Here is a 16,037-nt window from a genome sequence, read left to right as displayed (position 1 = left end):
TCAAGGCCATCAGACTGTTAAACAGCCACCACTAACATTGAGTGGCTGCTGCCAACACACTGACTCAACTCCAGCCACTTTAATAATGGGAATTGATGGGAAATGATGTAAAATATATCACTAGGCACTTTAAACAATGCTACCTAATATAATGTTTACCTACCCTACAGTATTCATCTCATATGTATACGTATATACTGTACTCTATATCATCTACTGCATCTTTATGTAATACATGTATCACCAGCCACTTTAACTATGCCACTTTGTTTACATACTCATCTCATATGTATATACTGTACTCGATACCATCTACTGTATCTTGCCTATGCCGCTCTGTACCATCACTCATTCATATATCTTTATGTATATATTCTTTATCCCCTTACACTTGTGTGTATAAGACAGTAGTTTTGGAATTGTTAGTTAGATTACTTGTTGGTTATTACTGCATTGTCGGAACTAGAAGCACAAGCATTTCGCTACACTCGCATTAACATCTGCTAACCATGTGTATGTGACAAATAAAATTTGATTTCCAAAACAGACTATGGGAGGTGCACAGTACTACATACAGCCATAACTACATGGCTATTCCTATTCCACATCAAGTAACTGATGCAAGCAGGAACATTTTATAAAAAAAACAGATAAAAAACACCTTATAGAACAGCGGGGACTGTGAAGTAACACAAACAAGCACAGACACATGCATACACACACACACGATAACATACACATTATACACACACATACAGTGGGGCAAAAAAGTATTTAGTCAGCCACCAATTGTGCAAGTTCTCCCACTTAAAAAGATGAGAGAGGCCTGTAATTTTCATCATAGGTACACTTCAACTATGACAGACAAAATGAGAAAAAAAATCCAGAAAATCACATTGTAAGATTTTTTATGAATTTACAGGCCTCTCTCATATTTTTAAGTGGGAGAACTTGCACAATTGGTGGCTGACTAAATACTTTTTTGCCCCACTGTAAGTCTCCAGGTTCAGTGATTTTTGCAATTCGTTCCATTGATTGGCCATGAGTTAAAACCTTCCCATGATGCAGCTTGTTGACAGACTGATGCGAGACTAACACTAAACTTCTTCCCTTTTTGTTTTTTTCTCTCAGGTGAAACACACACACACACACACACACACACCACACACACCACACACACACACACACACACACACACACACACACACACACACACACACACACACACACACACACACACACATGGCCTTACAATAACCCTACCCCTCCTTCATCTCTCCATCCCTTCCTCTCCTTCTCTCCCGCTTTGTCCTTCCCTCCCTTTCAGTTGTCTGTCTGTATAGAAACTGTTTTGTCCTGAATAACTAATCAAATTTCTCCATTGTGATGGCCAATAAGATTTATCCTGCAGCTGATAGAAAACTCTGATTGGTGTTTCTCATTATTCTATAGAGTTTCCAAAACAGCTATTTTATATGTGCAACAAAGAGAGGAGAGTAGAAAACAGAGAGAATGAAGAGAGGTGAAGAGATGTACAAGATGAGAGGAAATATGAGCAGGAGATGAGGAGAGGAACTCGACAAAGAAGCCTGGCTTGCTATCAATTAATATGTTAATAACAGTTGCATTTCTTCAGTATTTATCAGTCACTTAATAACCCGTTAGGTTTGTCTATTCTGTTAGGGGAGATTCTGAACCTGTTAGCTCTGTATATTCTGTTAGAGATTAGTTCTGAACCCGTTAGCTTTTTCTATTCCGTTAGAGATGAGTTATATTCTGTTAGAGATTACTGCTGACCATGTTAGCTTTGTCTATTCTGTTAGAGGTGAGTTCTGAACCCGTTAACTTTGTCTATCGGTTAGAGATTACGTCGGAACCCGTTAGTTCTGTATATTCTCTTAGAGATTAGTTCTGAACCCATTATATTTGTCTATCTGTTAGAGATTAGTTCAGAACATGTTAGCTTTGTCAACATTTTACATTTAAGTCATTTAGCAGACACTCTTATCCTGAGCGATTTACAGTTAGTGCATTAATTTTAAGATAGCTATGTGGGACAACCGCATATCAGTCATGGTAAGTCCTCAATAAATTAGCTAACAGCAATGTCGGGGTGGGGGGCACTGCTGGAAGATGGGCAGGGACTCTGTTGTCCAAGCCACAGGGGGAAGCTGCTTCCACCATTTGGGGTGCCAGGACAGAGAAGTGTAGTGGATGTGAGCTTCAACTGGAAGCTAGTGGAGTGTGCGGAGGAGCGGGGTGACATAAGAGAACTTGGGAAGGTTGAACACCAGGTGTGCTTCAGCGTTCTGGATAAGTTGCAAGGGTTTGATGGCACAAGCAGTGAGCCCAGCCAAAAGCGACTTGCAGTAGTCCAGACGGGAGATGGGAAGTGCCTGGATTAGGACCCTGCGCCACGTCCTTTGTGAGGTAGGGTCGTACTCTATGGATGTTGTTGAGCATGAACCTGCAGGAGCTAGTCACTGCTTTGATGTTTTCAGAGAACGACAGGTTGTTGTTCAGGGTTTATGTCGAGGTTCTTTGCACTCTGGGAGGGAGACACAGTGGAGTTGTCAACTGTGATGGAGAGCGGGCAGCCAATCCCTGGGAGGAATAGCAGCTCCATCTTGTCGAGGTTGAGCTTAAGGTGGTGGGCCGACATCCAAGTTGAGATATCTGCCAGGCACTCAGAGACGCCACCTGGGTGTCGGAAGGGCGGAAGGAGGAAAGTAGTTGAATGTCATCCTCATAGCAGTTATTGGAAAGACCATGTGAGGATATGATGGAGTCTAGTGACTTGGTGAATAGAGAGAAGAGGAGAGGGCCTAGAACTGACCCCTGAAGGACACCAGTCGGGAGAGTACATGGTGCAGACACAGATCCTCTCCACGTTACCTGGTGGGAGCGGCCTGCCAGGTACAATGCAATCCAAGAGTGTTGCAGAGCCTGAGACGCCCAGCCCTGAGAGGGTGGAGAGGATGATCTGATGGTTCACGGTGCCGAAGGCAGTGGATAGATGTAGGAGGATGAGAACAGAGGACAGCGATTTAGCTTTGGCAGTACGGAGAGCCTCCGTGACATAGAGAAGAGAAGTCTCGGTTGAGCAACCCGTCTTGAAGCCTGACTGGATAGGGTCAAGAAAATTGCTTGGAAAGAGATAGCGAGAGATTAAGTCAGAGACAGCACGCTCAAGTGTTTTGGAAAGAAAAGAAAGAAGGGATACAGGTCGGTAGTTTTTGACGACAGATGAGTCGAGTGTTGGTTTCTTGAGGAGGGTAGCGACTAGGGGCATTTTGAAGTCAGAAGGAACACAGCCAGTGATCAGGGATGAGTTGATGAGGGAAGTGAGAAGGTCTCCAGAGATGGTCTGAAGTGATGATGAGATGGTTTCGAGCGGGCAGATATTCGGGCAGCCAGGTTGGAGGCGATTGGGAAAGGGAGAGGTCAAAAGAGGCGAGGGGAAAGAGAGTTGAAAATAAATTAATCGAAGGCAGACGTTGGGAGATGACAGTCGCCAAGTGCGAAGAGCGGCGAGCCATCGTCAAGGAAATTAGCTTATCAAGGTTCCAAGCTCATTGAGGAACTGTCCGAGGCCACCTGGTGGGTGACAGATGACAACAGTGTTAAGCTTTAGTGGACAAGCGTCAGTGACAGCATGGAATTCAAATGAGATGGACAGGTGAGAGAAGAGATGGACAGGTGAGAGAGGGAGAAAAGAGAAAATCTCCAGTTAGCAACAAGTAGCCATGTGCCACCACCGCAACAACCAGATGCTCTCGGACTATGAGAGAAAATGTAGTCAGATGAAGAGATTGGAAGAACAGCTGGAAGAAATGGCAGCGGTTTTACGGGCGCTCAACCACTTCTGCTATTATGTGTTTTTGGGGGTTATTTGTAACTTATTTTGTACATAATAATTTGTACATAACCGTATCTTACGGCAAAAAATAACTTCTGGATATCAGGACAGCGATTGCTCACCTCGGATTAGACAAAGATTTTTTCTTCAATTTACAAGACGCACAAGACATTCTCCAAAAACCCGGCAGGGTCGACATCCACGTTATTTGCAAGAGGGAGCGATGCAGGTACACGAGGTACAAACACAAATATCCAACGGGACATCAACAACTGTAATATCCTATGTTTTACGGAATCGTGGCTGAATGACGACATGGATATTCAGCTAGCGGGATACACGCTGCACCGGCAGGATAGAACAGCACACTCCGGTAAGATGAGGGGGGCGGTCTGTGCATATTTGTAAACAACAGCTGATGCACGGATTCTAAGGAAGTCTCTAAATTTTGCTCGCCTGAAGAAGTGTATATTGTGATAAATTGCAGGCCACACTACTTGCCTAGAGAGTTTTCAGCTATACTTTTTGTGGCTTTTTATTTACCACCACAGACAGATACTGGCACTAAGACCGCACTCAGTCAGCTATATAAGGAAATAAGCAAACAGGAAACCACTCACCCAGAGGCGGTGCTCCTAGTGGCCGGAGACTTTAATGCAGGGAAACTTAAATCAGTTCTTCCAAATGTCCATCAACATGTTAAATGTGCAACGAGAGGGAAAAGCATTCTAGATCACCTGTATTCCACACACAGAGACGCGTACAAAGCTCTTCATTTGGTAAATCAGACCACAACTCTATCCTCCTGATTCCTGCTTACAAGCAAAAATTAAAGCAGGAAGCACCAATGAATCTGTCTATAAAAAAAGTGGTCAGATGAAGCAGATGCTAAACTACAGGACTGTTTTGCGATCACAGACTGGAACATGTTCCGAGATTCTTCCGATGGCATTGAGGAGTACACCACATCAGTCACTGGCTTTATCAATAAGTGGATCGAGGACTTCGTCCCCACAGTGACTGTCCGTACATACCCCAACCAGAAGCCATGGATTACAGGCAACATTCGCACTGAGCTAAAGGGTAGAGCTGCCGCTTTCAAGGTGCGGGACTCTTACCCGGAAGCTTACAAGAAATCCTGCTGTGCCCTGCGACGAACCATCAAACAAGCAAAGCGTCAATACAGGGCTAAGATTGAATCATACTACACCGGCTCCGACACTCGTCTCATGTGGCAGGGCTTGCAAACTATTACAGACTACAAAGGGAAGCCCAGCCGAGAACTGCCCAGTGACACAAGCCTACCAGACGAGCTAAATCACTTCTATGCTCGCTTCGCGGCAAGCAACACTGAGGCATGCATGAGAGCATCAGCTGTTCCGGGCGACTGTGTGATCACGCTCTCCGTAGCCGACATGAGTGAGACCTTTAAACAGGTCAACATACACAAGGCTGCGGGGCCAGACGGATTACCAGGACGTGTGCTCCGGGTATGTGCTGACCAACTGGCAGGTGTCTTCAATGACATTTTAAACATGTCCCTGATTAAGTCTGTAATATCAACATGTTTCAAGCAGACCACCATAGTTCCTGTGCCTAAGAACAGAGAGGAAACCTGCCTAAATGACTACAGACCCATAGCACTCACTTCTGTAGCCATGAAGTGCTTTGAAAGGTTGGTAATGAATCACACCAACACCATTATCCCAGAAACACTAGACCCACTCCAATTTGCATACCACCCAAACAGATCCACAGATGATGCAATCTCTATTGCACTCCACACTGCCCTTTCCCACCTGGACAAAAGGAACACCTTTAATTTTTTATTTTATTTCACCATAGTACCCTCAAAGCGCATTACTAAGCTAAGGATCCTGGGACTAAACACCTCCCTCTGCAACTGGATCCTGGACTTCCTGACGGGCCGCCCCCAGGTAGTGAGGGTAGGTAGCAACACATCTGCCACGCTAATCCTCAACACCGGAGCTTCCCAGGGGTGCGTGCTCAGTTCCCTCCTGTACTCCCTGTTCACCCACGACTGCATGGTCAGGCATGACTCCAACACCATCATTAAGTTTGCAGACGACACAACAGTGGTAGGCCTGATCACAGTTCATCATATATGCATAGTTACTTTAACCATATCTACATGTACATACTACTTCAATCAGCCTGACTAACCGCTGTCTGTATGTAGCCTCTCTACTGTTATAGCCTCTCTACTGTATATAGCCTCTCTACTGTTATAGCCTCTCTACTGTACATAACCTCTCTACTGTCTATAGCCTCGCTACTGCCTATAGCCTCTATACTGTCTATAGCCTGTCTATAGCCTCTCTACTGTCAATAGCCTCTCTACTGTATTTTGCTTCTCTACTGTATATAGCCTCTCTAGTGTCTATAGCCTCTCTACTGTCTATAGCCTCTCTACTGTCTATAGCCTCTCTACTGTCTATAGCCTCTATCTTCTGTAAATAGCCTCTATCTTCTGTAAATAGCATCTCTACTGTATATAGCCTCTCTATTGTCTATAGCCTCTCTATTGTCTATAGCCTCTCTACTGTCTATAGCCTCTCTACTGTATATAGCCTCTCTACTGTATATAGCCTCGCTACTGTATATAGCCTCTCTACTGTCTATAGCCTCTCTACTGTTATAGCCTCTGCTGTATATAGCCTCTCTACTGTTATATCCTCTCTACTGTCTATAGCCTCTCTACTGTATATAGGCTCTCTACTGTCTATAGCCTCTCTACTGTCTATAGCCTCTCTACTGTATATAGCCTCTCTACTGTATATAGCCTCTCTACTGTTATATCCTCTCTACTGTCTATAGCCTCTCTACTGTCTATAGCCTCTCTACTGTATATAGCCTCTCTACTGTCTATAGCCTCTCTACTGTATATAGCCTCTCTACTGTATATAGCCTCTCTACTGTATATAGCCTCTCTACTGTCTATACCATCTCTACTGTCTATAGCCTCTCTACTGTATATAGCCTCTCTACTGTCTATAGCCTCTCTACTGTCTATAGCCTCTCTACTGTCTATAGCCTCTCTACTGTCTATAGCCTCTCTAGTGTCTATAGCCTCTCTACTGTCTATAGCCTCTCTACTGTCTATAGCCTCTCTACTGTTATAGCCTCTCTACTGTATATAGCCTCTCTACTGTATATAGCCTCTCTACTGTCTATAGCCTCTCTACTGTTATAGCCTCTCTACTGTATATAGCCTCTCTACTGTATATAGCCTCTCTACTGTATATAGCCTCTCTACTGTCTAAAGCCTCTACTGTATATAGCCTCTCTACTGTATATAGCCTCTCTACTGTATATAGCCTCTCTACTGTCTATAGCCTCTCTACTGTCTATAGCCTCTCTACTGTTATAGCCTCTCTACTGTATATAGCCTCTCTACTGTTATAGCCTCTCTACTGTCTATAGCCTCTCTACTGTACATAACCTCTCTACTGTCTATAGCCTCGCTACTGCCTATAGCCTCGATACTGTCTATAGCCTCTATACTGTCTATAGCCTGTCTATAGCCTCTCTACTGTCAATAGCCTCTCTACTGTATTTTGCATCTCTAGTGTATATAGCCTCTCTACTGTCTATAGCCTCTCTACTGTCTATAGCCTCTCTACTGTCTATAGCCTCTATCTTCTGTAAATAGCATCTCTACTGTATATAGCCTCTCTATTGTCTATAGCCTCTCTACTGTATGTAGCTTCTCTACTGTCTATAGCCTCTCTACTGTATATAGCCTCTCTACTGTATATAGCCTCGCTACTGTATATAGCCTCTCTACTGTCTATAGCCTCTCTACTGTTATAGCCTCTGCTGTATATAGCCTCTCTACTGTTATATCCTCTCTACTGTCTATAGCCTCTCTACTGTATATAGGCTCTCTACTGTCTATAGCCTCTCTACTGTCTATAGCCTCTCTACTGTATATAGCCTCTCTACTGTATATAGCCTCTCTACTGTCTATAGCCTCTCTACTGTCTATAGCCTCTCTACTGTATATAGCCTCTCTACTGTCTATAGCCTCTCTACTGTCTATAGCCTCTCTACTGTCTATAGCCTGTCTACTGTTATAGCCTCTCTACTGTATATAGCCTCTCTACTGTATATAGCCTCGCTACTGTATATAGCCTCTCTACTGTTATATCCTCTCTACTGTCTATAGCCTCTCTACTGTATATAGGCTCTCTACTGTCTATAGCCTCTCTACTGTCTATAGCCTCTCTTCTGTATATAGCCTCTCTACCGTATATAGCCTCTCTACTGTATATAGCCTCTCTACTGTTATAGCCTCTCTACTGTATACAGCCTCTCTACTGTATATAGCCTCTCTACTGTATATAGCCTCTCTACTGTCTATAGCCTCTCTACTGTATATAGCCTCTCTACTGTCTATAGCCTCTCTACTGTATATAGCCTCTCTACTGTATATAGCCTCTCTACTGTATATAGCCTCTCTACTGTATGTAACCTGTCTTTATACTGTTGTTTTATTTCTTTACCTACCTATTGTTCACATAACATCTTTTTTGCACTATTGGTTAGAGCCTGTAAGTAAGCATGTCACTGTAAGGTGTACACCTGTTGTATTCAGCGCACGTGACAAATAAACGTTGATTTGTTTTGATTCTCTGGGGTGACCCATGTCACTGTCAGTGCCAAGAAGTCAAGGGACTGAAGGGCAGCATAGGCTGAGATGAACTCAGTATTGTTGACCACAGATCGGCAGTTTTAAACGCTTCCAGAAACTAGGGATTCCACATGGGTTGTGCACGCAGGGTACACTAAATTAGAAGGGTTGCAGTCAAGAGGTGGGGAGCATCTGTAAAGCCTAAAGGGAGAAGAGTGAACTGGGATAGAAAACACACACAGTTCACAAAGCTACAAAAGAGTCAAATGAGATCATCTGTAAATTACTAGGTAAGATACTAAAGTGAGAGAGTGTTGTGGAGCCTTCCTCTCTTTCCTTCCTCAAATAACTCATCAGAAACGTTTTGGCAACAGTCTTAGTTATGCGACGAAACAGCCGCTTACAGCTGCCACAGTGAAAACAGGGAAGACTGAAGTACTAATAACAATTGCTAATTGACTTGTAAAGGTGAAGAGCACACCTCCCTGTATTAACTGCTGATTGCCTAGGAGAGGAGAAACCTTTCCCCCCTCCAATATGGCAGGTAGACTAGTGGTCAGAGCGTTGGTCCAGTAACTGAAAGGTTGCTAGATCGAATCCCTGAACTGACAAGGTAAAAATCGGTCGTTCTGCCCCTGAACAAAGCAGTTAACCCACTCTTCCTAGGTCATCATTGTGAATAAGAATTTGGCCTTAACTGACTTGCCTAGCTAAATAAAGGTTAAACAATACAGAAACATATTACCAAAATGACAACAGTCACAAATTGGCATGCCACTTAATCCTGGTTGATGTATCAACAATCAACACAGCAAGTTGATAGCAGTCAAAATAACACCAAATAGGAGACTGGGAAGAAAAGCATCACTTAAAGAAATGGCCCTAGATAGGTAAAAGACAGTACTAGACAAAGCTAATCTCCTTCAAGATAGACAATGCTAACGAGTTCAGACCTAATCTCTATTTTAAGAAACTAGTTCTGAAAGTGTTAGCTTGGACTATTCTGCTAGAGATTAGTTCTGAAAGTGTTAGCTTGGACTATTCTGCTAGAGACTAGTTCTGAAGCTGTTAGCTCTGTCTATTCTGTAAAACAATGCTAACGAGTTCAGACCTAATCTCTATTTTAAGAGACTAGTTCTGAAAGTGTTAGCTTGGACTATTCTGCTAGAGACTAGTTCTGAAGCTGTTAGCTCTGTCTATTCTGTAAAACAATGCTAACGAGTTCAGACCTAATCTCTATTTTAAGAGACTAGTTCTGAAAGTGTTAGCTTGGACTATTCTGCTAGAGATTAGTTCTGAAGCTGTTAGCTCTCTATATTCTACCAAAGATATGTTCTGAGCCTGTTAGCTCTGTCTATTCTGTAAAACAATGCTAACGGGTTCAGATCTAAACTCTATCTTGAAAGAGAATAGTTCTGAACCTGTTAGCTTTGTTTATTCTGTTAGAGATTAGTTCTGAACCTGTTAGCTCTGTCTATTCTGTTAGAGATGAATTCTGAACCTGTTAGCTTGGTCTATTCTGTTAGAGATTAGTTCTGAGTGTTCATGTCATCAAAGCATCACTGATTCACTAACGTCCTAGCCGACATTAGCCAGTTAGTTTGTATGGACATCATGCACCACAACCGAATGTTGCTAATATATCCCACATTTTTCCACAAAACATAGCTAGTTAGCAAAGGCCGGGATTCAATCCTAGCTGTGCTATTGTGCAGGTCACCTTCGAGCGGACAATGCAGATTTTAAGGGCCAATGTTTGCGAAGATCACATTAACGTAAATGCTGCAGATGGAATCTGTCAATGTCAAGCTCGCTGTAAATGGTAGAAGGTATACATGTCTGACTGTGTGTGTGTGTGTGTGTGTGTGTGTGTGTGTGTGTGTGTGTGTGTGTGTGTGTGTGTGTGTGTGTGTGTGTGTGTGTGTGTGTGTGTGTGTGTGTGTGTGTGTGAAATGTGTGTGTGTGTGTGAAATGTGTATGTTTTGCAGCGGACCCTCCCTTCAGTGCGTACCCTGCTGTGATTGGAGCAGCCATCGGAGGGATGCTTATCGCTGCCATAGCAACCGTTCTGCTTTTCATGTACATCATCCGCAACCGCAACAACAACCCCCGTACGTACACACACACTACAAATTCACACTAAATACTCAAACACTACACACACACACACACACACACACACACACACACACACAAACACTATACACAAACTCAGATACATCATTCATTGAATCAGATGGCTCATTCATCAGAATACCCACTGATATTGCCAATTTCATTGTTAAGATTAGCAAATTTAGACATGACATGCAAGCAACAAACACTTCACAAGTATAATTGATCAAATTATGAAAGACAAGAATTGTAATTTTGAATTCCGTTGTCTATCAACAATGACAAGCCACCGGGGTCTGACAACTTGGATGGAAAATTACCTAGGATAATATTTGCCATATCTTCAATTTAAGCCTAGTAGAAAGTATGTGCCCTGAGGTCAGGAGGGAAGCTAAAGTCATTCCGCTACCCAAGAATAGTAAAGACCCCTTTACTGGCTCAAATAGCCAAACAATCAGCTTGTTACCAATCCTTAGTAAACTTTTAAGAAATATTGTGTTTGATCAGATACAATGCTATTTTACTGTACACAATTTTTATTTTATTTTATTATTATAATTTTTTTTCACCTTTATTTAACCAGGTAAGCTAGTTGAGAACAGGTTCTCATTTGCAACTGCGACCTGGCCAAGATAAAGCATAGCAGTGTGAACAGACAACACAGAGTTATACATGGAGTAAACAATTAACAAGTCAATAACACAGTAGAGAAAAAAGGGGAGTCTATATACAATGTGTGCAAAAGGCATGAGGAGGTAGGCGAATAATTACAATATTGCAGATTACCACTGGAGTGATAAATGATCAGATGATCATGTACAGGTAGAGATATTGGTGTGCAAAAGAGCAGAAAAGTAAATAAATAAAAACTGTGGGAATGAGGTAGGTGAAAATGGGTGGGCTATTTACCAATAGATTATGTACAGCTGCAGCGATCGGTTAGCTGCTCAGATAGCTGATGTTTGAAGTTGGTGAGGGAGATAAAAGTCTCCAACTTCAGCGATTTTTGCAATTCGTTCCAGTCACAGGCAGCAGAGTACTGGAACGAAAGGCGGCTGAATGAGGTGTTGGCTTTAGTGAGATGAGATACACCTGCTGGAGCGCGTGCTACGGATGGGTGTTGCCATCGTGACCAGTGAGCTGAGATAAGGCGGAGCTTTGCCTAGCATGGCCTTGTAGATGACCTGGAGCCAGTGGGTCTGGCGACGAATATGTAGCGAGGGCCAGCCGACTAGAGCATACAAGTCGCAGTGGTGGGTAGTATAAGGTGCTTTAGTGACAAAACGGATGGCACTGTGATAAACTGCATCCAGTTTGCTGAGAAGAGTTTTGGAAGCAATTTTGTAGATGACATCGCCGAAGTTGAGGATCGGTAGGATAGTCAACACATTTTCAGCATGCTTATAGGGAAGGACATTCAACAAGCACAGCACTTACACAAACGACTGATGATTGGCTGAGATAAATTGATGATAAAAAGATTGTAGGGGCTATTTTGTTAGACTTCAGTGTGGCTTTTGATATTATCGATCATAGTCTGCTACTGGAAAACGTGTGATATGGCTTTACACCCCCTGCTATATTGTGGATAAAGAGTAACTTGTCTAACAGAACACAGAGGGTGTTCTTTAATGGAAGCCTGTCCAACATAATCCAAAATAGGTTCATGTAAACTCTAACCATCCAGTTAATGTAAACTCTAACCATCTAGTGAATGTAAACTCTAACCATCCAGTTAATGTAAACTCTAACCATCCAGTTAATGTAAACTCTAACCATCCAGTTAATGTAAACTCTAACCCTAACCATCCAGTTAATGTACACTCTAACCATCCAGTTAATGTACACTCTAACCCTAACCATCCAGTTAATGTACACTCTAACCCTAACCATCCAGTTAATGTAAAATATAACCATCCAGTTAATGTAAACTCTAACCATCCAGTTAATGTAAACTCTAACCATCCAGTTAATGTAAACTCTAACCATCCAGTTAATGTAAAATATAACCATCCAGTTAATATAACCTCTAACTCTAACCATCCAGTTAATGTAAACTCTAACCATCCAGTTAATGTAAAATATAACCATCCAGTTAATGTAAAATATAACCATCCAGTTAATGTAAACTCTAACCATCCAGTTAAACTAAACTCTAACTCTAACCATCCAGTTAATGTAAACTCTAACCCTAACCATCCAGTTAATGTACACTCTAACCCTAACCATCCAGTTAATGTACACTCTAACCATCCAGTTAATATAAACTCTAACTCTAACCATCCAGTTACTGTAAACTCTAACCATCCAGTTAATGTAAACTCTAACCATCCAGTTCATGTAAACTCTAACCATCCAGTTCATGTAAACTCTAACCATCAAGTTCATGTAAACTCTAACTCTAACCATCCAGTTAATGTAAACTCTAACCATCCAGTTAATGTAAACTCTAACCATCCAGTTAATGTAAACTCTAACTCTAACCATCCAGTTAATGTAAACTCTAACCCTAACCATCCAGTTAATGTAAACTCTAACCCTAACCATCCAGTTAATGTAAACTCTAACCATCCAGTTAATGTAAACTCTAACCATCCAGTTAATGTAAACTCTAACCCTAACCATCCAGTTAATGTAAACTCTAACCATCCAGTTAATGTAAACTCTAACCCTAACCATCCAGTTAATGTAAACTCTAACTCTAACCATCCAGTTAATGTAAACTCTAACCATCCAGTTAATGTAAACTCTAACCATCCAGTTAATCTAAACTCTAACCATCCAGTTAATATAAACTCTAACCATCCAGTTAATGTAAACTCTAACCATCCAGTTAATGTAAACTCTAATCATCTAGTTAATGTAAACCCTAACCATCCAGTTAATGTAGACCCTAATCCTAACCATCCAGTTAATGTAAACTCTAACCCTCCAGTTAATGTAAACTCTAACCATCCAGTTAATGTAAACTCTAACCATCCAGTTAAACTAAACTCTAACTCTAACCATCCAGTTAATGTACACTCTAACCCTAACCATCCAGTTAATGTAAACTCTAACCATCCAGTTAATGTAAACTCTAACCCTAACCATCCAGTTAATGTAAACTCTAACCATCCAGTTAATGTAAACTCTAACCCTAACCATCCAGTTAATGTAAACTCTAACCATCCAGTTAATGTAAACTCTAACCCTAACCATCCAGTTAATGTAAACTCTAACCATCCAGTTAATGTAAACTCTAACCATCCAGTTAATGTAAACTCTAACCCTAACCATCCAGTTAATGTAAACTCTAACCCTAACCATCCAGTTAATGTAAACTCTAACCCTAACCATCCAGTTAATATAAACTCTAACCATCCAGTTAATGTACACTCTAACCATCCAGTTAATGTAAACTCTAACCCTAACCATCCAGTTAATGTAAACTCTAACCATCCAGTTAATGTAAACTCTAACCATCCAGTTAATGTAAACTCTAACCCTAACCATCCAGTTAATGTAAACTCTAACCCTAACCATCCAGTTAATGTAAACTCTAACCCTAACCATCCAGTTAATGGAAACTCTAACCATCCAGTTAATGTAAACTCTAACCCTAACCATCCAGTTAATATAAACCCTAACCCTAACCATCCAGTTAATGTAAACTCTAACCCTAACCATCCAGTTAATATAAACTCTAACCATCCAGTTAATGTAAACTCTAACCCTAACCATCCAGTTAATGTAAACTCTAACCCTAACCATCCAGTTAATATAAACTCTAACCATCCAGTTAATGTAAACTCTAACCCTAACCATCCAGTTAATATAAACTCTAACCATCCAGTTAATGTACACTCTAACCCTAACCATCCAGTTAATGTAAACTCTAACCCTAACCATCCAGTTAATGTAAACTCTAACCATCCAGTTAATGTAAACTCTAACCCTAACCATCCAGTTAATGTAAACTCTAACCATCCAGTTAATGTAAACTCTAACCCTAACCATCCAGTTAATGTAAACTCTAACCCTAACCATCCAGTTAATGTAAACTCTAACCCTAACCATCCAGTTAATATAAACTCTAACCATCCAGTTAATGTAAACTCTAACCCTAACCATCCAGTTAATATAAACTCTAACCATCCAGTTAATATAAACTCTAACCATCCAGTTAATGTAAACTCTAACCCTCCAGTTAATGTAAACTCTAACCCTAACCATCCAGTTAATATAAACTCTAACCATCCAGTTAATGTAAACTCTAACCCTAACCATCCAGTTAATATAAACTCTAACCATCCAGTTAATGTAAACTCTAACCCTAACCATCCAGTTAATGTAAACTCTAACCATCCAGTTAATGTAAACTCTAACCCTCCAGTTAATGTAAACTCTAACCATCCAGTTAATATAAACTCTAACCATCCAGTTAATGTAAACTCTAACCATCCAGTTAATGTAAACTCTAACCCTAACCATCCAGTTAATGTAAACTCTAACCATCCAGTTAATGTAAACTCTAACCCTAACCATCCAGTTAATGTAAACTCTAACTCTAACCATCCAGTTAATATAAACCCTAACCATCCAGTTAATGTACACTCTAACCCTAACCATCCAGTTAATGTAAACTCTAACCATCCAGTTAATGTAAACTCTAACCATCCAGTTAATGTAAACTCTAACCATCCAGTTAATGTAAACTCTAACCATCTAGTTAATGTAAACCCTAACCATCCAGTTAATGTAAGACCTAATCCTAACCATCCAGTTAATGTAAACTCTAACCATCCAGTTAATGTAAACTCTAACCATCCAGTTAATGTAAACTCTAACCATCTAGTTAATGTAAACCCTAACCATCCAGTTAATGTAGACCCTAATCCTAACCATCCAGTTAATGTAAACTCTAACCATCCAGTTAATGTAAACTCTAACCATCCAGTTAATGTAAACTCTAACCATCCAGTTAATGTAAACTCTAACCCTAACCATCCAGTTAATGTAAACTCTAACCCTAACCATCCAGTTAATGTAAACTCTAACCCTAACCATCCAGTTAATGGAAACTCTAACCATCCAGTTAATGTAAACTCTAACCCTAACCATCCAGTTAATATAAACCCTAACCCTAACCATCCAGTTAATGTAAACTCTAACCCTAACCATCCAGTTAATATAAACTCTAACCATCCAGTTAATGTAAACTCTAACCCTAACCATCCAGTTAATGTAAACTCTAACCCTAACCATCCAGTTAATATAAACTCTAACCATCCAGTTAATGTAAACTCTAACCCTAACCATCCAGTTAATATAAACTCTAACCATCCAGTTAATGTACACTCTAACCCTAACCATCCAGTTAATGTAAACCTAATCCCCTAACCATCCAGTTAATGTAAACTCTAACCA

The 16,037-nt window shown here is 41.0% G+C and overlaps 1 protein-coding gene across 1 annotated transcript in view; it reads left to right on the top strand.

Moving 5' to 3' along the window:
- LOC115122411 (V-set and immunoglobulin domain-containing protein 10-like 2) overlaps positions 1–16,037 on the top strand; it is a 169,524-nt gene that overhangs the window by 139,174 nt on the left and 14,313 nt on the right. The window contains exon 15 of the mRNA XM_065005027.1: positions 10,502–10,624. Within this exon, the coding sequence (XP_064861099.1) occupies positions 10,502–10,624 (123 nt within the window). The remainder of the gene's footprint in view (positions 1–10,501; positions 10,625–16,037) is intronic.

Source organism: Oncorhynchus nerka, linkage group LG19 (genome assembly GCF_034236695.1).
Source record: "Oncorhynchus nerka isolate Pitt River linkage group LG19, Oner_Uvic_2.0, whole genome shotgun sequence".
NCBI lineage: Eukaryota > Metazoa > Chordata > Actinopteri > Salmoniformes > Salmonidae > Oncorhynchus > Oncorhynchus nerka.
Note: the sequence above shows the minus strand (reverse complement) of the source record. Positions and strands in the feature narration are given on the sequence as shown.